The 24,021-nt window shown below is 43.2% G+C and overlaps 1 protein-coding gene across 1 annotated transcript in view; it reads right to left on the minus strand.

Moving 5' to 3' along the window:
- Positions 1-24,021, minus strand: part of MTERF3 (mitochondrial transcription termination factor 3) — a 64,461-nt gene that overhangs the window by 39,397 nt on the left and 1,043 nt on the right. The window contains exons 2-3 of the mRNA XM_082257502.1: positions 12,605-12,954; positions 8,795-8,938 (exon numbers count right to left, since the gene is read on the minus strand). Coding sequence (XP_082113628.1) covers positions 8,795-8,938; positions 12,605-12,938 — 478 coding nt within the window. The 5' untranslated portion in view covers positions 12,939-12,954. The remainder of the gene's footprint in view (positions 1-8,794; positions 8,939-12,604; positions 12,955-24,021) is intronic.

The following is a 24,021-nucleotide window of genomic DNA, read 5'->3' on the forward strand; positions in this document are numbered from 1 at the left end:
CTGCTCTTCAATTCTCCTACAAATTTCACTGAACACACCATAGAATCTCTGTTACTCTGACCTAAATAGAGGCACAAAATACTCTCCGCTTTCCCATTCAACAAATCATTGTATAACATGTTCTCATTTCACCCAGGCCTGCTGTATAAAACCCAAACCAGTTACAGATTACAGTAAGGCCGGGCTCACATATATTAGCTGCGGTTTTAGCACAGGAGTCTGAAGCGGTTGTGTTCACCAGTTCAGGTGCAATTCAGGGCCAACATTTTTACCTGAAATTGCAAACTGAAAAACGCACAGGACTCTTTTTAAAAATCGCACCACGGCCGCCACTCCACATGTGTGAACTGGCTGCTTTGAGAAGGCTGCTGGTTCACATAATGCAAATCGCATGCGGTTCAAAACGCATTAGATTCACATACCATATTTATCGGCGTATAACACGCACTTTTTCCTCCTGAAGATTGAGTGCAAAACATGCATGTGCGTTATACGCCGATATTAAAGAAAAAAAAAAAAGGCAATTGGGGGAGGGCGCCAGGCAAGGCTGATCATGGGCAGGTGAATAGAGTGGCAGAGGGGGATGGGCGAGGCTGAGGGAAATGAAGGGGAGCGTCGCTGGATTACTGCCGCTTACCCAGCGGTTGCTGTCACACGAAGTCCCGCCTCCTATGATAGATGGCACACTGGCCCAATGCTTTCATTGGCACTGCACTGGTGAGGATGCATTCATAGGCATTGTTGAGGCTGCATTCATGGGCACTGCACTAGTGAGGCTGCATTCATGGCACTGCACTAGTGAGGCTGCATTGTTGAGGCTGCATTCATGGGCACTGCACTTGTGAAGCTGCATTCGTGGGCACTGCACTGGCGAGGCTGCATTCGTGGGCACTGCACTGGCGAGGCTGCATTCGTGGGCACTGCACTGGCGAGGCTGCATTCGTGGGCACTGCACTGGCGAGGCTGCATTCGTGGGCACTGCACTGGCGAGGCTGCATTCGTGGGCACTGCACTGGCGAGGCTGCATTCGTGGGCACTGGCGAGGCTGCATTCGTGGGCACTGGCGAGGCTGCATTCATGGGCACTGGCGAGGCTGCATTCATGGGCACTGGCGAGGCTGCATTCATGGGCACTGGCGAGGCTGCATTCATGGGCACTGGTGCGGCCGCATACGATTAAAAAAAAAGTTCTGAGTTCAAAGTTTATTTGAAATTTAAGATTTTTTTCCTGAAACTTCCCTCTCGAAATTGAGGTGCGTGTTATACACCAATAAATACGGTATATGTAAACGGAGCCTAAAGAGCACATTTTGGCTCCAGTCTTGCACAGAAAGACCAGATATTTTATGTTTAGTGCACACAAGACAAGTACAGATCTGAAGAGGGTGAGCTGCGCAGTCAGGGGTTATGTTAGGAGGAGGAAATAGATATGTGTCAGGATCCAAGTCACTAAATCCACATCATAAAAACTATCAATAAATGGTGTATTACATGCTGTTCATACTCACTCAGTCACTATGAGATTTGTTTTCTGTATTCTCCAAAAAAAACCTGGTGGATCCTGCTGCTTTCTATCTCCACCTCCTGTTAATGTCCCCAATGCAGCTGAGGGTTTTGCAGCTGTGGCGCCAACTCTGCACATGCTCAGTGTGTTTCTATGCTGAGAATTTCCTACCTAAAACATCTGAGCAGCCCATGTGACTATAGAGTCACACATGTGGGCGTATACACCGTGGTAAATTACAGCCCACTCCCTCCCTCCTCCTCCATGCCCACTAACCAGCTATACACAATTGGTGCGGGATATTAAATGTACATCAATGGTGGCTTCACCTCCCTGTTATTCTAAGTCACAGACTGGAGGGGAGGGGGAGGACATTGACTGTGACAGGCCGAAATCCACCCACACCATATTTATTATCCACAAATAATAATGATTTGATTTCAAATATATTTGAATGACAATTTAAAACAGTTTACTAATATTTATTTTACTTTGTATCCCAAAGGCTTTTTCTTTAACATATGACCAGCAGCAGAAGAATAGAAGCTCCACCTGCTTATATTTCCCTGCAGACAGGCTGGGAAAGATCTGGGTCATGTGACAGCTGTATATCAATTAGGAAATGGTACTTTTTTTTTTTAATTAAAATAATTACAGTGCCATAATCCACATACAGGAAGTGGTTTAGATTTTTAAGTGTTTAAGATTTAAAGATGAATTCTAGGTATGGATATTTTTACACACATATACCAAACCAGGCTTATAATCCTGGAAGCTGGAAATCATTGTAGTAGGCACTACCACTAGCTTTGCAGTCCTGTGCCGAGCGGCTGCCCTGCTGCTTACTGAACACAGGAGGTCATCCACTCAGCACTCATTTTCCCAATGAATGCAAAGCGTTCTCCGATTGGATGAGGTGGAGATCGTTATGTTAAATCTTTGCCTCTCCACCTCATCCAATCACAGAATGCTTTGCATTCATTGAGAAAATGCACAGTTCTCTATACGGTGTCCACTTTGACCTCCTGTGTTCACAATATGGCAGGGCAGCTGCTCAGCAAGAGATCCAGAAGCTAGTGGAGATCTCTATAGTATACAAGAGAGAATGCATTAAGGTAAAACAAAAATTTAGCCTTTACAATCACTTTAACAGATCACATATCTCTTTTAACCGCTTGCCGACCGCCGCACGACTATTTACTGCGGCGGTCAGCCCCTCACAGGCAAAGCGACGTACTACTACGTCGCTAGCCTGTGAGGGTCTCAGGAGCGGGCGTGCCCGCCGCCGGAGGCTCACCCCCGCGCGTGTGACCGACGGACCCGATTGTCCGCCAGTCACTCGCGGTCGTCGGTGGAGAGGAAGAAAGGCAGGCGGCTGATGTAAACAAGCCGCCTGTCATTTTCCCCTGTGTAGAAACAATGATCATACGGTTCAACTATGTAGGACCGTTGATCACTGTTCCTACACCTCAAGCCACAGCCAATCACAGTTAGAATCACACCCCTAGGGACACACACAACCCTTCCCTCTCAAAAAAAAGTTAACCCCTTCACTGCCAGTGTAATTTTACAGTAACAGTGCATATTTATAGCACTGATTACTGTAGAAATGTCACTGGTAACCCCAAAAGTGTCAAAAATGTCAGTCAAGGGTCTGATCTGTCCGCCGCAATGTCGCAGTACCGAAAAAAATTGCAGATCACCGCCATTACGCGTTAAAAAAAAAAGACAAAAATCTTTCCCTTTGTTAGTAAACGCGATAACTTTTGCGCAAACCAATCAAAATACGCTTTTTGCGATTTTTTTTACAAAACATATGTAGCATAAAACAAATTGGCCGAAAATGTTAAAAAATTTTGATTTTTACATTTTTTTTTGGGGAATTTCATATAAAAAAAATGTGAAAAATATTGTTATTTTTGCAAAATTGACGCTTTTTTTTTTGTTTATAGCGCATGATCAAAAAAAAAAAAAAAAAAAAAAAAAAAAAAAAAAAAAATCGCACAGGTGATCAAATACTTCCAAAAGAAAGCTCTGTTTGTGGGGAAAAAAAGGACGTCAAATTCATTTAGGTACAGCGTTGCACGACCGCGCAATTGTCCGTTAAAGTCACGCAGTGCCGAATCGCAAATGGTCAGGAAGGGGGTAAAATCTTCCGAGGCTTAAGTGGTTAAAGCAATTTGGTGTGAATGGCGCAACAACAACATATAGAACTGACACATGGTAGAGCGACACGAATAATCATGAAAAAAATTGCGATCTAGATTCAACCCCCCTCATGATTTTAATCCGGCATTCCCACGATTCATGTTAAACAAGCGCAGAACCGTTCTCTATTCAGAGCTGTCAAAAAAAGGCAGCTGGCAACATTTATCACAACATTGCTCAGCGCTGAGATAAAAAGAAACATTGTATCATTTGGTTCTTTTAGATGAAAGGGTTGAACTTCATCTGCAAATGAGGGCAGTTTAACCACTTAAAAGACTAAGCCTTTTTCTGACACATGTTGCTCACAGGTTAAAATCAGTATTTTTTGCTGGAAAATTACTTAGAACCCCAAAACATTACATATATTTTTTTAACAAAGACCCTAGAGAATAAAATGGTGATTGTTCCAATATTTTAGGTCACACTGTATTTGAGCAGTGGTCTTTCGAAAGCAATGAACCAAAAGTTAACTACAAAAATTAAAACAAAAAAAAATAAAAAATAAATTGAAGGAGCTGGGTGGAAAATGGTCTGCTGAACAGGGACTGTCTCCTAACAGATGCAATCACTTTTCTCCATTTGGACAATCACAGGTACTGCGCTTGTCTGAGTACAAAAGCCGGCAGCAGAGATTCCTCCAGCCACACTGTTTATTGTGGATGGAGGAATCTATAGATTTCTCTTGTTCAGCCTGCAGACCCGAGTGAGGGAAATGTAACGTGTAGGGCCATCTTTAATTCCCACCAGTGGGTTTACATCAAGGGCAAGTGACAGGACCACATATAAAGACACGTTTCAATTAAGTTAGGACTTTGGTCAAAGTAAACCGGCACTGTCATCACATGGTGGGATGGGAGGGGGGTTCCTACTCCACGATAAAGCTTGAATCTAAATACTGACAGGGATACAGTACATGCCCAGCTGGCATCAATATAAGAAGTAAACTCAAAGATCTTTTCAAAAGCAGGAACATGGTATTTATGGAGAAATAACCTGAGCAGATATGTTTGTCCAGCTTTTCACACACTTCTGGCTGCCCTGGTTCAGACCTCTCTAATGTGAATCAAGGTTTTCTTCAACTGACTATTTAGGTAAATTGTTGTAATTGTTAGGCCGGCCATAGATGGATAGAATTTTGGCCGGATCAGCAGGGACCGGCTGAGATTCAACCCATCTATAGGCAGGCTGACCGTACTGATGTCGATCCATCGATGGACATCAGTACAACCGGCTTGTTGGATTGTTTGCATGCAATTACTGCCTGCTGCTATAGCTGCTAGCAGTGATCATTGTGTTCTGTTGGCAGGGAAGGCTCCCTGCCAGCAGCACACAATAGCACTATGGGAGAGATTCCCCCATCAGCACTCTCTGTGTTGGTGGGAGAATCAAATGATTTTCTTTCCTGCAAACCCTGGTTGCAAGAAAGAAAACTGCATCATATATTTCTTGCCTTAGGGCGTATGAATTCATGTTTACTGGAAAAAGCAAACAAAAATGAAAGTGTTATTTTCAGAATAGGTCAGTTTTGGCTTGAGAACTATTAAAGGGTCAGTTCACCTTTACAAAAAAAAACTGTCTATGCACATGCGCTCTCTCTCTCCCCCGTTGCAGTAGCTTTGAGGTCAGAAATGCTGTGACGCAAATAATAGCAGACCATACATATGAAGGGATTAGAGCTCACTTCTGAGATGGTGGGGATGAGCAATAACAGTTAGAAGTGTCTTAGCAACATCCTAGCAACAAGGTAGGAGAGGAGGAAGCCATCTCTGGAATTTTTTTGCTAGGATTTGGGAGGTATGTAAATGACCCGCGCCTTTAGCAAAACCATTATCCAACTTTTGTCAATGCAGCATAGCTTGTCTTTATCTGTCGGTGTCCCTTACCTGCACAGGCAGTTTTTTTTTTTGGTAAAGGTGAACAATTTAAATGTATCACTTTTTATTTCTGTATTTGTAGCTGCTGATTTTTAATTTTCTTGAGGGGGGGGCAGAACTCCTCTTTAACCGCTTCCTTACCGCTGGACATCATATGACGTCCTGGGCTTTAAATGGGGATATCTGAATGATGGGAGCAGCTGTAGGCATCATTCAGAGATCCTTCTTTTTAGCCGGCAATTGCCTGCACAGTAAGAACAATCATAGTGGCTGTTCAGCCGCTTGATCATTCTTACAGGCGGCGGGAGGGGACCCCCCCCCACCCTCCGGTGCTTCTGCCCGCTCGCCCCTTGCGATCAGCGAGCCGGAGAAGGAATTCGCCGGCAGCAAAAATACACCATAGAGAATACAGAGGACCACATGGTCCTCGGTAGTCTCTGACTCTCAGAGGCCCAGGCGCGACGTTGTGACGTCATGCCTAGCCTGGCACTTGTCAATACTGCCGTGATCTCGACTGGATAACCGAGATTGTTTTATTTATTTATTTTTTTTATTTAAAGCTTTCCAGCCTGTAGGAGAGATCTGAGGTCTTATTGACCCCAGATCTCTCCATAAAGAGGACCTGTCATGCACTATTCCTATTAAAAGGGATGCTTACATTCCTTGTAATAGGAATAAAAGTGATCCAAAAAAAAAAAAAAAAACAAATGAAAAGGGAAAGTGTAAAAATAAAAATAAACTAAACAATAAAAAAAAAAAAAAAATGTAAAGTGCCCCCATTCCTGCGTGCTCGCACGCAGAAGCGAACACATACGTACGTCGCGGCCGTTCAATCCATACATATGAGGTATCACAGCGAACATTAGAGCGAGAGAACCAATTCTAGCCCAAGACCTCCTCTGTAACCCTAAACTGGTAACCTGTAAAAAGTTTTCAAGTGTTGCCTATGGAGATTTTATACATTTCGAAGCTTGGCGCCATTCCACAAGTGTGCACAATTTTAAAGCATGACATGTTAGGGAACTATTTACTCGGCATAACATTTTTCACATTATACAAAAAAATTGGGCTAACTTTAGTGTTTTTTTTTTTTAAAATGCGTTTGAAAAATTGCTGCGCAAATACCGTGTGACATAAAAAGTTGCAATGACTGCCATTTTATTCCCTAGGGTCTCTGCTAAAAAAATAAAAAAAATAAAAAAATTATATTATATTATATTATATATATATATATATATATATATATATATATATATATATATATATATATATATAATGTGTTGGGGTTCTGAGTAATTTTCTAGCAAAAAAAAAAATTATGATTTTTACATGTAGGATTGGCCCTGAATTGGCCCGGTATGGAAGTGGTTAAGCGATCAAACTGCATTGAAAAACACTAATTGCTAAATTTAATCAGAATATAGAATTACCTTATTCATCATTTGGATTGATACATGCAGAAATTATACCAGATTAAAATCGGCACCAAGACTGGAAGAAATTGTTTAAACAGGGAATGCCCTAACATAACCAGCATTCACCCAGCTGTGGAGGCTAAATATTTTACAAATCACAAGACCAACTAATGCTAGCATGTGCCAACATCCCAAAACTAGATACAACAAAACAACTAAAAGGTGGCTAGAGACTTTTAGGAGCACATGAAAGGTTACAAAAAATGTCAGCATTCTAATAAATGTCTGAAATCACCCATAATCTCCATTTTACAAATCTTTAAAAAAAAAAAATCAATCATGGATGCTCAAAGTATAGAACATACAGTATAGACCACAGATGACGGATACAATATAATACCACTGCTTCATTCCACATAGTGATCCATAATAATATCCTGCATTTGCTGTATTATATTTCATATAGGAGCAACCCAACGCATTTCAAGCAGATGTCTTCCTCAGGGATGCTTGCGAGATTTTATCTGAATTTATGTACATCAAAACCACCTTTCAATATACAAATCACTAATACAATATCAGGTTTTAGAATATCAAAGTGTATACATTTAAAAAATAGGGAACAAGAGACAAAAGAGCCAAGTTGATTTAAAAATCGCAAGTAGGTGCTTCCGTTAGGCACAATCAAAAAAACAACAGACCAACTGGCTGGGAAAGGATTGCAAGAGTTGCAAATAACACCAACAATGAAAATGAAAATTGAACAGATAAGATCAAATAAGCTAATCAAAACTATCATAGCTGATCAAAGGTTAAAGTGGCTGTAAAAGGTTTATTTTTATTAAGAAAAAACAAGTAATACTTTCCTAGCCCCGATCTTCCTCTTCACAGGTTCCCCCCCCCCCCCGGCGCTCCTGGCTCCCCCTCCCAACCCCCCCACTGAGTGTCCCCATAGCAAGCCGCTTGCTATGGGGGCACTCCTGCGTGCTCGCTTCACAGCCCTGCTCTGTGTGTCTATAAGACATCTAGGGGAGGGCATTGCCCCGCCCCCACTCCCTCCTCATTGGCTGTGATTGACAGCAGCAGGAGCCAATGGCTGCCACAGCAAGTCAGGAGGGAGAGAGCCAGGAGAGCCGTTTGTGCACATCGCTGGATTGGGATCAGGCTCCAGTGAGTATAAGGGGGGAGCTACATGCAGAAAGTTTACCTTACTGCATAGAAATAGTACACTTGCTACGCAGGTTCCCAAGCCAAGACACTGCTCTGTGTCTCCATTCAGACACAGTGCCACGGCTCGGCCCTGCCACCTCTCTCTCCTCATTGGCTCACTCCTCTCAGCCAATGAGGGAGAGTCCTGGACAACCAAGGCTCTTGTGCAACATCGCTGGATCATCATACAAGGGAAATAATGGCGTTCATAGGCATGTTAGCATCTAAATGACTGCTTTCAACATACCATTATATGCCCTGTGTTTGGGGTATATATGTGATATGTATGTTGAAAGGTGGTTTTGATGTACATATACTGTACTATATTTCAGATAAAATACCACAAGCCCCCCTGAAGAAGACATCTGCTCGAAATGCGTTGGGTTGCTCCTATTTGAAGTATAATACAGAAAATGCAAGATATTGTCATACATCACTAAGTGGAGTGAAGCAGTTGTATTATATTGTATTATTTACCTGTGAAGGACTATATGTTCTATACTTTGAGCAAATTATTAGTTTTTTAAGATGTGGATGGTATTTGCCTAGTTTAGTATGTTATACATGTAAAAGGAGACTGCTCACCAAGCATTACCAGCTTCTGTAGAGTTTCAGAATGATCCACATAATCTCGAAGTGTATCGGAGGATGGAGGGATTGGAGCAATTTGGGCACCTTCATCTTCTGGGATTGCATCCAATGGAGACCCAAGTGGATCATCATCCAGCCCTTTAAAAAATTACAAAATAAACAGTTAACAGAGGCATTCAAATGACCACCTTGTAGAATTAGCATACAAAGCAGCTCAATGCTAGGCAGATGGCAAAACCAAGTTGACAAAGGGCGATTGGGAGAAGGAGCCTATCTAAGCCTATCAGGCTCTGCTGCATGCACTTGTTCACAGGGAGCATGCTGACAGGAGGAAAACGCACACTGAACAGAGGGATGACATCAGGTGTGTGCTGCTTAACTAACCAATTAGCAAACTAGGAGTGTGAATGGTAGTACACAACTAAGAATGCATGGACAGTCTATACCAGTTTTTCTCAACTAGGGTTTCTAGGGTCCCTCCTAAGGCTGCTGGGGGTTTCTTGGGCTATAGCTGATCGACTTCCTTTTTGAATGAGTCTGTAAAGTTCCAGGACCAATGCTACTAGGTAATGGCAGCCGCATGACACCAATGATCTTTTGATCTATCTTTAACCACTTCTTGACCGGAAGGATTTGCCCCCTTAATGACCAGGCCATTTTTTTGTGATTCGACACTGCGTTACTTCAACGGACAATTGTGAGGTCGTGCGACGCTGTACCCAAATAAAATCAATGTCCTTTTTTCCCACAAATAGAGCTTTCTTTTGGTGGTATTTGATCACCTCTGCCATTTTTATTTTTTGCGCTATAAACAAAAAAGAAGAGTGACAATTCTGAAAGAAAATTATATTTTTCACTTTCTGCTATATCAGTGGTTCTCAAATCCGGTCCTCGGGACCCACCAACAGGCCAGGTTTGCAAGATAACTAAATTACATCACAGGTGATCTCATTTGCTTCTCAGTGATTGCAGTATTCTAGTCTGCATCCCCCAAGGTAATACTTAAAATCTGGCCTGTTAGTGGGTCCCGAGGACCGGATTTGAGAACCACTGTGCTATATAACATTCCCAAAAAAAAAAAAATGTAAAAAGCCAATTTTTTTAACATTTTAGGTCAATTTGTTTTCTGCTACATATTTTTGGTAAATAAAAAAAAGAAAAAAAAAAATTTGCAATAAGCGTATTTTGATCGTTTGCGCAAAAGGTATCGTGTCTACTAACTACGGGAAAGATTTATGTCATTTTTATTGTTTTGTTTTTTTACAAGTAATGACATCGATCTGCGATTTTTAGCGGGACTGCGACATTGCGGCGGACAGATTGGACCCCTAACTGACATTTTTTACACTTTTGGGGGGACCAGTGAAATTACTACAGTAATCAGTGCTAAAAATATGCACTGTTACTGTAATAATTACACTGGCAGGGAAGGGGTTAATACTGTGGGTGATCAAGGGGTTAAGTGTGGGGAGTTATTCTAACTGTGGGGGGGCGTGGCTTGTGAAATAATCACAGAAACCTGTGTTCCTACATAGAAGGATCACAGGAGCTCTGTGATCATTTCAGGGAGAAGAACGGTCAGCTGTGTTTACAACAACTGACCGTTCTCTCTCAGCGGGGAGCAATCGCAGGTGTCAGGCAGCAATCGGAGCTGTCTGCCCCGTGCATCTGAGTCCCCACTGCCATGTGGGAGCGCGCCACCGGTGGCGTTCCCTCGCCCCCTAGCTGTGGGCACGTGAGCGACTTATTCCTACGTCGGTTTGCGTAGGAGGGGCTGCCTGCCGCAGTATAACAGGGGCGGGCGATCCTTAAGTGGTTAAGGGTGGCATTCCATCAGTGGAAAGGTTGCATTTTTCTTCTTGATCACCAATGTAAGAGGTATTTTCCCTATTGATCCAGATTAATTTGATTTAGTAGCGACTTATTATTAGGGATTCCCTGAAAATATTTTGGAAAGAAAAGAGTGAAGGACCGGACCATGCGGGAACCCACCTAGATGCCGGACTTTACAGGCTGAAGCATGGGAGTCAGCAAAAAATTGTATAAAAGGAAAACATTTTATTACTACATTAAAATACAATGATAAAACAAGAAAAAGAAGGCTACATAGGATCCAGTGACTACTAAAATGTATAGCTCTATATAACTGCCAGAAGACTTTAATCATTATAGGAAAACCTCATAGCACAGTATGTAATGTATACTTTCGGTAGCCTAACATGCCAGGTCAACGTTTCGCCAATCAAAGTGGCTTCATTAGGACCCAGTTAGGCACATTAGTGCAACACACTACCTCCCAGTGAGTGAGACCCATCACCAAGTTGAGTGCGCTTCCGGGAGCTCTGCATTTCAGTCTAGTATGGTCTTGGATAGAGGATAGTTGTTCCATATCAGCACGAGAGATTAACCCTTTGTGAGTATTTGAATGTAAAATCTCAGTCATCAGGGTGGAATTAGAGGTAGGCAAGCTAAGGGTTTGCTGTTGAATCCACAACGTGTGTCTAGACTGAAGGTGTTGGTAAAATCGCCTGGGATAGAGTTTCTCAACCTTTATTTATTCAAGGGACCTTTTTAAAAATTATGATCGGTCTCGAGGCACCCTTTAAAAATTATGGACACCCCATTCTAAAATGGAAAAGCTATTCTAATAGTTTAACATAATGCAGCAACATCTACAAGTCCAAATAGGACACCCGAGGCGATTTATTCTTCCAAAGCAAATATTCTTTTGCAAACTGGTACTGACTAGTATTACATTGGTTATCTTCTCCCATAGTTTTTCTCCATCACTTAGCTAATGTGACCCCACCTCTGATGGAGAGGGGCAAACAAGGATGCTATGCAGGCGACTGACACCCTCCTTATCAACTGATGATGCCATTGGTCATTAGGACATTAATAGCTAGAAGGTTGTAATGATTATGGTGCACAATGAAAACCTGTGACTTAGTATAGCTAAAAAAGGCAGCCTTCATCCAAACGGCGGCTTGTATACATTTTTGGGCAGTTTTTAGGCATTTTGCCAAGGCACCCACCCTGGTTGAAAAAGGCTGGCCTAGGAGATAGTGAGAATTCATTGCATAAATGGTCATACGTCTTCAGGGTAGTGCTCCTAAAGACCTGATGAAAGAACCAAATACTCTTTTGCTGCCAAGTTGATAAACCTGTTAATTTACAACTCTCAGGAAAATTAGGATTATGCCATATCGGGGTAAAGGACCTGTAACATGGAGTGCCTCCTTCATGGCTTTCCAGACCTTTTGAAGAAGAGCTGCTGTAGGGGAGGAAGAGGGGAGGCTCACTAGATCCATCTCCAAGTAAGAGCTGGGAGGCAAGCTAGGGTTAGACAAGCTTACCAGTCCAGCTATAGGGTCCTCACTGTCACACTGACCCCAGTCAGCAAATTGCTGTATATGGGATGACTTTCATGCAACTTGAGTGCAACAGACTGCATTGTACACTTTCAAAAGTTGCATCTTAATGTTATCAATGTGACAGTTGTGCAACAGTCAAAGTCAACATCCAAAGTCGCATCCAAGTGACACCCATCCAAAGAAGCAATGGTAATTGCACGACTATGAAGTCGCACGAGTGTGAATGGAGCCTAGACGCTGTTGGGACCATTTGCAGGCGGAATTGTGGCTTAATTAATCCTCTCAGAACCACTTGAGCTTTAAAGTATTTTAAATGAGATATTTCTATGATAGAGGCCAAATCTTTCTCTGTACATCCCTTGTAGTCATTTACAACAAAGGGTGCCTGTGGAGACGATGCGGCTTTCTGAACCAGATTAGAGCTTTGTACCTTCTAAGAATGTCTCCACATCCTCTCGGGGTATAACGGAGCTCTCCTGTTGTTTTAGGCTGGTCGGCGGCTGATTGTTCTCAGGGTGAATGACTTTTACAGCGTCCTCTGAAATGTAGCGGGCACAGCCAGCTCTCGGCAGCCAACATTTCCTTGCTGGGCTTTGCATCGTAAAGACGTGTCGGTGTAAGCACTGTGCTGAATTGGATTCATTTCTCCGGGGGTGAAAGCAAGTTATTGCCATGGACTCACGCACTCCCTTCCAGAAACCCCCATAATGGCGGAGTGCTAAAAGCAGACATCTAGCATTTCTCTGGCACCCGGGCAGCGTCATCCTTCTGTGTCACAATCTTGGAAAATAAACACAATATTCACACTGTTATTGCTCATCTTTACATCCTATACTGCACTAGTATTACACAAAGCCTGGCATCATCACCCATGAGGGAAACTTTAAAAAAAATAAAAATAAAAAAAATGATATATACATATATTTATATTTAAATTCAAAGACACAACATACAATACAATGTAGGCACAGCCAGGTAGGATTCATTGCCAGATAGTGTCTACACAACAGAACAACCATTTCCCAACCTAGGACAGATAGCAAGAGAAACCTTTTTAACCACTTCAGCTTCAGATTTACCCCCTTCATGACCAGGCCAGGTATTTTGCGATACGGGAATTGGGAATGTTATATAGCAGAAAGTAAAAAATATTGTATTGTCACTCTTCTTTCCTTTATAGCACCAAAAAAATACAGTAAAACCTTGGTTTGAGAGTAATTTGGTTTGAGAGCGCTTTGCAAGACAAGCACATTTTTTAAATAAATTTTGACTTGATATACAAGCGATGTCTTGATATACAAGTAGCGTCATGTCACAACTGGGTATAAAAGATAAGAGAGGCTCCTCTAAGTGTAGCAATAGTGTTACATTTAATGAAGGTTCAATATTTAGCAGCTCACATGGTTGATGATTGGAACAGGCACATCTAAGTATGCAGGCATCTGGGGTAAAGCTGTCCACATAGACCATCCTCCTCCGCACAGCCATCTTCATCACACCCTTCCATGCTGCGCTCCACGAGCGATTCAAAGTCTCGCTTTCAGATCACTCTACTGCAGGGTAGTCTTCCCAATCACAATTGCAGACTGACATTGGTGAGAGCCAGTGGTCCCGAAGATGGTCTATGTGGACAGCTTTACCCCGGATGCCTGCATACTTACTGTAGATGTGCCTCTTTATTCCTCAACCATGTGAGTTGCTAAATGTTGTACCTTCATTTAATGTCTCCATATTGCTACACTTAGAGGCGCCTCTCTTCTCTTTTATACTCTGTAGCTCCTGCTGGATTTTGCTTCTAATCCCCTTGTGGAGGCGCCATTTGTGGATGGACATTTTATGATGACGCAACCTATCACATTGCTATAATCTTTGTATATAGACTATAAACTGAAAGACTTATGAATAAATGGTTGTGAAACGAATCATCTGAGTTTCCATTATTTCTTATGGGAAAATTTGCTTTGATATAAGAGTGCTTTGGATTACAAGCATGTTTCCGGAAGGAATTATGCTCGCAATCCAAGGTTTTACTGTATATAAAACACAGATGATCAAATACCACCAACAGAAAGCTCTATTTGTGGGAAAAAAGGACATTGATTTTTTTTTTTAAGGGCACAGACTGTGCAATTGTCAGTTAAAGTAACGCAGTGCCGTATTGCAAAAAATGGCCTGGTCATTAAGGGGCGAATCCTTCCGGTCCAGAAGTGATTAAACTCCTTGTCCCGCCCTATGCATGATGTCATCATGCCCTGGATAAAGCCAACGATGATGTAATGCTAAGAGTGGGACGAGGAGACCCTGTGGAAGGAAAGGCTTTATGTTCTACTTGGAAGAAGCTAGTGAACTGAGTTTGCTTGCCTGTGTGAAAGGTGATTTTTAAGGTACAGAGAGGATTATACTGAAGGAAACTCGTATGCGAGTAAAATCACCCATAGCACATAGCATTATTATACATCTATGAGAATTACAATGTTAGTAAAACATTGTCAACATTTTCTCACAGTGCTATGGATAGAAAATAAACTGCACCTGACATACAAGTATAATGCTTTAATTAAATGCAATTTACAAAATGTTCTGCAAAAGAGCTCATACACATGACATGACAATTCCTGATCAGAGGCAGATTGAGGTCGAATAGGGCCCTGGGCAATGTAGCAGCACTGCGCCCCTCCTGATCTGATCAACAATTCCAACACCAAGTGAAACATTTGTTGCGTTAATCCTTTTCATTTGATTCTCTGTGTCCTTTGTGGAACTACAGATTCCACACTGTACTGTTATGAGCTTATGTAGTTTTACAGAGACTTAAGGTGTTTTTAAACTAGCACTTTTGGTGTGCACCCGGGTTCAATTGACGTCAGAATTCGGTTCTTTTTGATGATGTGAACATTGTCTTTGAACTTGGGTGCGCACCCGTGAACCGTACCCGAGTCCACTTTAAAAGGGTGGTCTGGGGTACGGTTCATGTGAACTCCAGTATGGTTCGCTTCTGAGGAGAACGCAACCGTACCAAAGCAATCAATTCTATCCATTTTGGCACCTTCTCGTTTACAGCGGTTGCCAAGCAACATGAGTATACGCTGGCTGCAGCTTGATGACACAAGTGTACCGCAGTTCGGATACAAAAATCAAATGTGAATACAGTCCATCGGGGGGAGGGGGGAGCAATCGTACTCGGGTTCGGACCAGGCAATCGCACCAAGAGTGAAAACACCCTAAGAGTGGGCCATACACTGTGTGATGAACTGCCTGAAATTGGCTCTATGGGTGGCTGTCGGACCCTTTCCGACAAAAAAAAATAACAAAATATTGATAGAGCCAGGTGGAAAACTGTAATCCATACAGTGGCTGCATGCAATCCACTATTCAGCTGGCGGTGAATGTCAAGATACAATACACAGGTAGCCCCCCATCTGCGCAGTTAGCATGGATGTAGGAACCTGGGGATGGGGAATACCCTGGCAGCCCCCCCATCTGCGCAGTTAGTGTAGATGGGGAATACCCTTGTAGCCCCCCCATCTGTGCAGTTAGTGTAGATGGGGAATACCCTGGCAGCTCCCCCATCTGTGCAGTTAGCGTGGATGGGGGAACCTGGGAATGAGGAATACCCTGGCAGCCCCCCATCTGTGCAGTTAGTGTAGATGGGGAATACCCTGGCAGCCCCCCCATCTGTGCAGTTAGTGTAGATGGGGAATACCCTGGCAGCCCCCCCATCTGTGCAGTTAGCATGGATGGGGGAACCTGGGGATGGGGGGAATACCCTGGCAGCCCCCATCTGTGCAGTTAGTGTGGATGGGGGAACCTGGGGATGGGGAATACCCTGGCATCCCCCTATCTACGCAGTTAGGGTGGATGTAGGAACCTGGGGATGGGGATGGGGGGAATACCCTGGCAGCCCCCATCTGTGCAGTTAGTGTGGATGGGGGAACCTGGGGATGGGGAATACCCTGGCATCCCCCTATCTACGCAGTTAGGGTGGATGTAGGAACCTGGCAATGGGGAATACCCTGGCAGCCCCCCCATCTGCGCAGTTAGCGTAGATGGGGAATACCCTGGCAGCCCCCCCATCTGTGCAGTTAGCATGGATGGGGGAACCTGGGGATGGGGGGAATACCCTGGCAGCCCCCATCTGTGCAGTTAGTGTGGATGGGGGAACCTGGGGATGGGGAATACCCTGGCATCCCCCTATCTACGCAGTTAGGGTGGATGTAGGAACCTGGGGATGGGGATGGGGGGAATACCCTGGCAGCCCCCATCTGTGCAGTTAGTGTGGATGGGGGAACCTGGGGATGGGGAATACCCTGGCATCCCCCTATCTACGCAGTTAGGGTGGATGTAGGAACCTGGGGATGGGGAATACCCTGGCAGCCCCCCCATCTGCGCAGTTAGCGTAGATGGGGAATACCCTGGCAGCCCCCCCATCTGTGCAGTTAGCATGGATGGGGGAACCTGGGGATGGGGGGAATACCCTGGCAGCCCCCATCTGTGCAGTTAGTGTGGATGGGGGAACCTGGGGATGGGGAATACCCTGGCATCCCCCCCATCTACGCAGTTAGGGTGGATGTAGGAACCTGGGGATGGGGAATACCCTGGCAGCCCCCCCATCTGCGCAGTTAGCGTAGATGGGGAATACCCTGGTAGCCCCCCCATCTGTGCAGTTAGTGTAGATGGGGAATACCCTGGCAGCCCCCCCATCTGTGCAGTTAGCGTAGATGGGGGAATACCCTGGCAGTCCCCCCATCTGTGCAGTTAGCGTGGATGGGGAAACCTGGGGATGGGGGAATACCCTTGCAGCCCCCTATCTGTGCAGTTAGTGTAGATGGGAAATACCCTTGCAGCCCCCCCATCTGCGCAGTTAGCGTGATTGGGGAACCTGGGGATGGGGAATACCCTGGAAGCCCCCCATCTGCCTAGTTAGGGTGGAACCTGCGGATGGGAAAAACCCTGGCAGCCCCCCATTTGCGCAGTTAGTGTCGATGGGGGGAACCTGGAGATGGAAAATACCCTGGCAGCGCCCCCATGGGATGGGGAATACCATGGCAGCCCCCCCATCTGCGCAGTTAGCGTGAATGGGGGAACCTGTTCGTTTTTTTTTTTTTCCATTCAGCCTGCAGGAAAAAAAAATTGAATGCCTAGTACACACAATCAGTAAATCGGAGATAGTTAGAGGAGCACAGCTTTCCAGAGCCGATCACTACAGATCATCCCAACAATATCCAATGGGACAAGTATGACATTTTGACGATTTCGGTTTTATCAGTACAGTATTCATCTGAAAAATTGGAAGACCACGCATGCTTGGAAACAAAAGAATACATTGCAATACAATACAATACAATACAATACATCACTTCCAAAGTTGTATTCTGTCGTACAAGAATTTTCATAAGTTTAGTAACCTCTTCAATTTCAATATAAAATTAGCATGCAAAACAAAAACGGACGATCATTCCTCTGATATTCTCATTTTCTGTACGAGGCTTGAGGCTACATTCCTATGATAGAATACTAGCAGCTAGGGGATCCTGCCAGTAGAATCGATAGATTCTTGCAGGCGGTTGTACACACTGGGGATTATTTACGAAAAATGAAGAGTGCATCCAGGGTCGGCATTTCCGATGAGTTTTGGCTGTGTAGCCATTGCACAGAACGATGCTGCATCCAGAGGCAAAATATAGCAATCTCTGAATAATGCAAACAATTTGAATCCCATCGCTCATGTGAATGGAGGCTTAAGGGCCATACACACTATACAATTTTCTGAAGACTTTTTCCTTTAGACTTACCAAAACCATACAATATGAGGTCAAACCCAAACACTTTCAATTTGTATGCAATCTGGTAGTCCCTTGAACTACATAGAAAAGGTAAATCTGAAGGAAATCTAACCACAAAAGTTGGATAGTGTGTATCCAGCTTTAGTGTATGGCCAGCTTAACCCTCCTCTTGTGTTAGGGTCAAAACTGACCCGTTTTCAGGTTTTGAATGTCTATAAGTATCACATAAATTTGTTTATTGCATCAAGATTTTTTTACTTTGTCAGGAACCTCTATTTAAACAATGTAATAGAAAAATAATCCTTTTCACTAAATTATAAAATACTGTGGTGAAAATTAAGACGTTCATGGTGTTAGGGTCAATTCTGACCCAGTTATAATATAGGATTTTAGGACACTAATAAGTTCCAAAACTGAAATGATAAACACTCTCTCTGCTTAGTAACACTGACAGCCAATCCCCTCTCAACCCTGTGAGCTGTAGTTAGGGAGGGGCCTATCTCTTTTCCTGCTTGTCTGCTTCTCTAAATAAAGTGAAGAAACATAGGACAAATTCATTTCAGAGTTGCTGACTTTATTTTACCATTTTTTCAATTTGACAATGAGAGGTATGCTATCAAAAGAAAGGTCTAAGGGGTCACACCAAAAATATTAAAACCAATCTTTTCAAGGCTAAAGAAGCCTAACAAGGTAACCAAGAGGTAAGAAACAAATTTGATGATAAATAATTATTCAGAGGGTATTTTATGGCTGATTTAAAACACGGGTCAAAACTGACCCTAACATCATGGATAGTAACGGAATTCTAACATAAGAGGAGGGTTAAATACAACGTGTCTCCTGGTGTGTACGCTGTGGGTAAGGCGAGCATAGCGGGTTTCGAATATTCTCTGCATAAGGCTGCATTTAGATCTGAGTGTAGCGCCTTTGAGTTTTTCAGGTGTGTTTTTCTCGCTTATTCATGTGCGATTTGCATGTTTTCATACAGCATTTTTGAGCTTTGGAGCTTTTTGTTTAGCCAATAGAGAAAACTATTATCCGTTGCATCATTTGTTGCTAGGTTTTTCAGCTTTTTTTTAGGTTTTCCATCAGCTTTTGATTCTTTTATTATTATTCATTTAATATTATTATTTTTTTTGTTACGGTATGGGGTTAAAGTTAAGGTTAGGTTAAGCCCCCGTTCACATGCAGGCGACGCTACTTCGCACCGCGACCTCCGAGGTCGCGGTGCGAGCAGCGCGCCGCGATCTCGGAGCGGCCGCCAAGGACTTCATAACATTGAAGTCTATGGCGGTCGCCTCCTGGTCGCCCCAAAGAAGCTCCGGACACTTTTTCTAAGTCGGAGCGACTTGTGTCGCTCCTATTAGAACGGGTCCGCAGCTTCCCTATGGGAGGCTACCTACGGCAACCTGTGAGGCGACCAGGTCGCCTCACAGGTCGCCTTAGTGTGAACGGGGGCTAAGGGTTGGGGGTTAGGGTTATTTATTTTTGTTAGGGTGTTGATATTAATACAACCACTAATGATATTAAAATATAAATAAATAAATACATGTAAAGTTAACAAATCATAATACTGTACAATCAATTAATACCACATAATAAAAAATAGATAACCGCTAACCTTTAAAAAAAAAAAAAAAAATAAATAAACACCCTAACACAAAATAAATTATTATTAATATTAACAATATTATTAATAGATTTTTGTTTGGGTTTGGTTCTTTATTTTATTATTAATGTATCTCTTTTTTTTTTAGGTTAGGGGTTTTTATGTATTATTACATAATATTCATTTCTTTCTTTTTTTTTATTTCTATTTCGTATTATTAATTTATGACCATTTTTAGTTAAGTGTGTATTTTGCGTTTATATTTTATTTTTTCATATTTTTTTCACTTGATTGAAAAACCACAAAAACACACGAATGTGGCACTTCTCCATTCATTGGGAATGGGAACAAAAACGTGTAAAAACTTGAAAATCTGCCCAATTTGAGCTACAAAAAAGCTCCAGAACTTTTGAGCTTCAGGTGTTTGGCTTCAGGCGATTTGGAGTGGATATGTGAACCAACTCCTTAGAGAATCACTGATTTTTTTTTTCAGCGTTTTGGAGCTTTGAGCTACACAACCCTGAGACGTGAATGGGGCCTTTAGCTGGCCACACATGGGTTGAAATTCGGCCGGTTCACCAGGATGGGTGAGGTGGTTGTACAGAAGTTGATCTACCGACCTCTGTACAACCACTCTGTCAGATTTTTAGCTGCCTATGTCCGCAGTGCTGATCAGTTTATTCTGATGGTGGGAAGTCTTACCTCTGTCAGAATACAAAAACACAGCGGGAAGGATTTCCCCATCCACATCAAGTGTGTGTATAGGGGAATCTAGTCAGTTCTTTTCATTCAACCCGCTGCTGAACAAAAATAAATGACTTCTGTATGGGGCGCCTAACACTGTAGAGAAGTCTCCGAAATAGGAAAGCACAATCACATGACCTGTCAAAGTGAATGGTGCTTTTGTTACAACTAGGGAGACATTCTATTCCTTCCTGTCAGAACAGACAGACAGACATTTTCACTAGAGTGGGAAGGGTTTGATCTTCTCACAAAATGGTTTTATTGCTGTCCTTGTCTTCTTGTCAGAGTGACACGGGGACAGGAATTGTCACAGGCACAGGAAGTGAGGGAAACTACAGACATTGTAACTCTTAATGTTGTTGGAGTTGGGCATAAATGTTAGCATTTAGCCTGGGTTCAGGTTTATCTAAACTGCTGCTCCTCTGAAAAGTGTTCAGATTGCTTTTCAGAGGTGTACAAAAGGATGGTAAGGAGGCTGTGTGACACTTCCTGACCACCTGTTTTAGCCCCATAATTGCAGCACCAACGCACGGCAACCCCTGCATTGCACATGGTTTCAAGGTTTTTGCAGGGTTTCCCTATTTGCTGGAAGGCAACATGAGAGAATTTTTGCCACGGGGATGAAGAGAAGCATTGTGACCACCGCATATGAACACCCCAGTTCACCGACGTTACAGCTTGAGGGTGGGGGGGCATGCTAAAAACGCAGTTCATACTCACATTTGTAATTCCCCTCTACCACATCTCTATATGAGTAATAATAATAATAATAATGTGGCCATCAAGTTATATAATTCTTCTCTGAGGGCTGGGGGGTGAAGATTTAATTCTGGTTTATGATCAGGATTTTATGTTGTTTTTATAGTATGTTGGTATTATGTTATTTTTATTTGGGGTAATGTTAGAGAAAGTGGTGTATTATTTGCATTTGTTAGTTTGATTTTCTGGTATTTTATTCTGTGTTATTTATTCTATGTTGTGTTTTAGTTGTAGGGATGATTTTATTTGTATTGTCGTTTTAATTTGTTTTACTGGGTGCTATTGGCGGTTATTGGTAATTTTGTTGTGTTTTTGTGATCTTGTTGTGTCTTTGTTAAGTGTGTCTGACAAATTCCCAATTTCCCTTTGGGATCAATAAATTATTCTGTAATTACATGGCAATACAACGCTTGACACAAATAAACCTTTTATCATTTTTTTGAGACAGGTAGAGCTTTCTTTTGGTGATATTTAACCACTTTACCACCGCCCACAGTAATATTACTGCGGCAGAGTGGCTCGTTCTCGTCTGACGACGTAGTACTACGTCGTCAGACACTCCCCCTTCTGGGCGGCGCTTGCGCGCCGCTGGAGGCTCGCTCCCGCTGTTTTCAGTCACAGCAGGAGTCGGGCCAGGGGAGGAGCAGCGGCGATCGCCGCCGCTCTTCCCCCGATCGTCGGGGATCTAGTGTGGAGATCCGCCCGCCTGTGTAAACACAAGCGGGCGGATCTCCATAGTGACAGGGAGTGACAGATCGGAGTGTTCAGCATAGCTGGACATCCGATCTGTCCATGACTCACACAGTCACCTCCCCCCCCACACGTCAGTAAGCACCAGGCATACATTAACCCCTCCCTCTCCAATAAAATTAACCCCTTCCCTGCCAGTGTCATTTTTACAGTAACAGTGCATATATATAGCACTGATTACTGTAGTAATGTTTTTACCAAACATATGTAGCAGAAAACAAATTGGCCAAAAATTTTTAAAAAATTGGTTTTTACATCTTTTTTGGGGGGAATTTCATATAAAAAAATTTTAAAAATATTGTTATTTTTTCAAAATAAACGCTCTTTTTTTGTTTATAGCGCAAAAAGTAAAAATCGCACAGGTGATCAAATACCACCAAAAGAAAGCTCTGTTTGTGGGAAAAAAAGGACGTAAATTTAGTTTGGGTACGGCGTCGCACGACCGCGCAATTGTCAGTTAAAGTCGCACAGCACTGAATCGCAAAAAGTGGCCTGGACGTAAGACAGCAAAATCCTCCGGTGGTAAAGTGGTTAATTACCACTTTTTTTTTTGCTAAACAAATAAAAAAAAATGTCAGATGTCCCCACTGAGGAAAGACGCTTATCGGCTCTCCTCTTGCGCTGCCAGCGTGAGGAGAGAAATGCCGATAACCAGCACTTCCTATTTACACTGTGATCAGCTGTGATTGGACATAGCAGATCAAATGGTAATGAGCCTACGTCATAGGGACACAATGCACCACTCAGGGGCGCGCACGAGCTGCTTATTCTGAAGGTTGTCATATGACGTCCCACTCAGAACAATGAAACCCCCGCCCGGCCATCATTCTGCTATAGGCCAGGCGGGAAGTAGTTCAGGGAAAAAGAACAAAGAGAGAGTGAACCTCTTAACAGGAGCACAGACAGCAATAAAACCAGACAGGGGTTCTAATCCCTCGCCACCCTATCAAAAACTAAAAAAAAAAGTTTTGCCTTTAGTTGTACTTTTAGTTTTGCATGGTGCAGGGAAGGGTTAGAACCTCTTGATTTTTAACAGAAACCCATTTCCCTATGGGAGAGATTTACACTCACTACCTGTCTAGTAAAAGGAGGCCAAAAGGACAGGAAACTATAGAAAATCTCTGCAATAGAGATTAGTATAAGAGCGTGGCGAGCCCCATTCCTCTCGTTCCTTCTCTTTGTGTCTCAGGGATAAAATGAAAGGAATCTCCCCGATTTTGTCCTAGATAACAATAAAAACCCAACGGAGGTTCTATCTCATCCCTGTCAGCTGGCGCTGGGAGAAACCAGTAGCCTAAAAAGTCATTAAAAGGCTTTTTTTTCCAAAAGAAGAATTCTACCCTAAATAGTCACCCAGGAAAGAAAGCTTTCCTTGCTATTTCCACTGAGCAATATGCACACAAGCTGTAATTATGATGCTCTATATATGAAAGCTGGAAATACATTCAGCTGTCGCTAATCACTGTTTTGCTGTGCAAATATCTCACAGGAGAATAGATCAGCATTTTACAAAACTAAAGGGGACGGTTGCCTTTTTCTAGTATTTAAAAGAGAAGTTAGGATTTTTTTTTTTTTTTTTTTTTAAGAATCATACTTACCTAGGTAGATGCAGCATCGGTCCAATGCTGCATCTGTCCCCCGCCGGCTCTAACACTTAGAACTGAGCAATCGAACACAGCCGATCGGTCAGTTCTCACAGCTCCATGAGAACTGGTGACTGTCAGTCAGCAGCTCTCTGCCCCCTCCAGCTCTCACTGGAGTGCTGGGCTGTGGAGGGGTGGGAGCGGCCAGCTCAGGCTCTTAGCAGCTCACTGAGAGACTGAGCAGGGTACAGTGTGGGTACAGACCCAGTGGTCCCAGACTACCCTGGTCTTGTAAGGGGTTGCAAGGCCGAAGTTATCCAGTATTGCCGGGTCAATAGGTCTCAAAAACTGCAAGTTTGTAGCCGAGGTGGATAGAGGATTGCACCACTCAGAGCGCAGGGGACAGGTGCATTGCACCAACGTTTCACTTATTTGCTTTTGGGCGTGGGTACAAGAATGTGGGCGGATCCCGACCATATGGTCGCAATCTTTCCTGAGACTGGACTGGCTTTAGCCCGCTGTCTGCTGAAAACGGGTCACAGTAATGCAGAACGAACTGCACTCCTAAGATCCACAGGAGAAGTACAGCCAAACGTCTCCTTTATTGTATCCCTATCAT

The sequence above is a fragment of the Pelophylax lessonae genome (genome assembly GCF_965119305.1).
Source record: "Pelophylax lessonae genome assembly, chromosome: 5".
Lineage (NCBI taxonomy): Eukaryota > Metazoa > Chordata > Amphibia > Anura > Ranidae > Pelophylax > Pelophylax lessonae.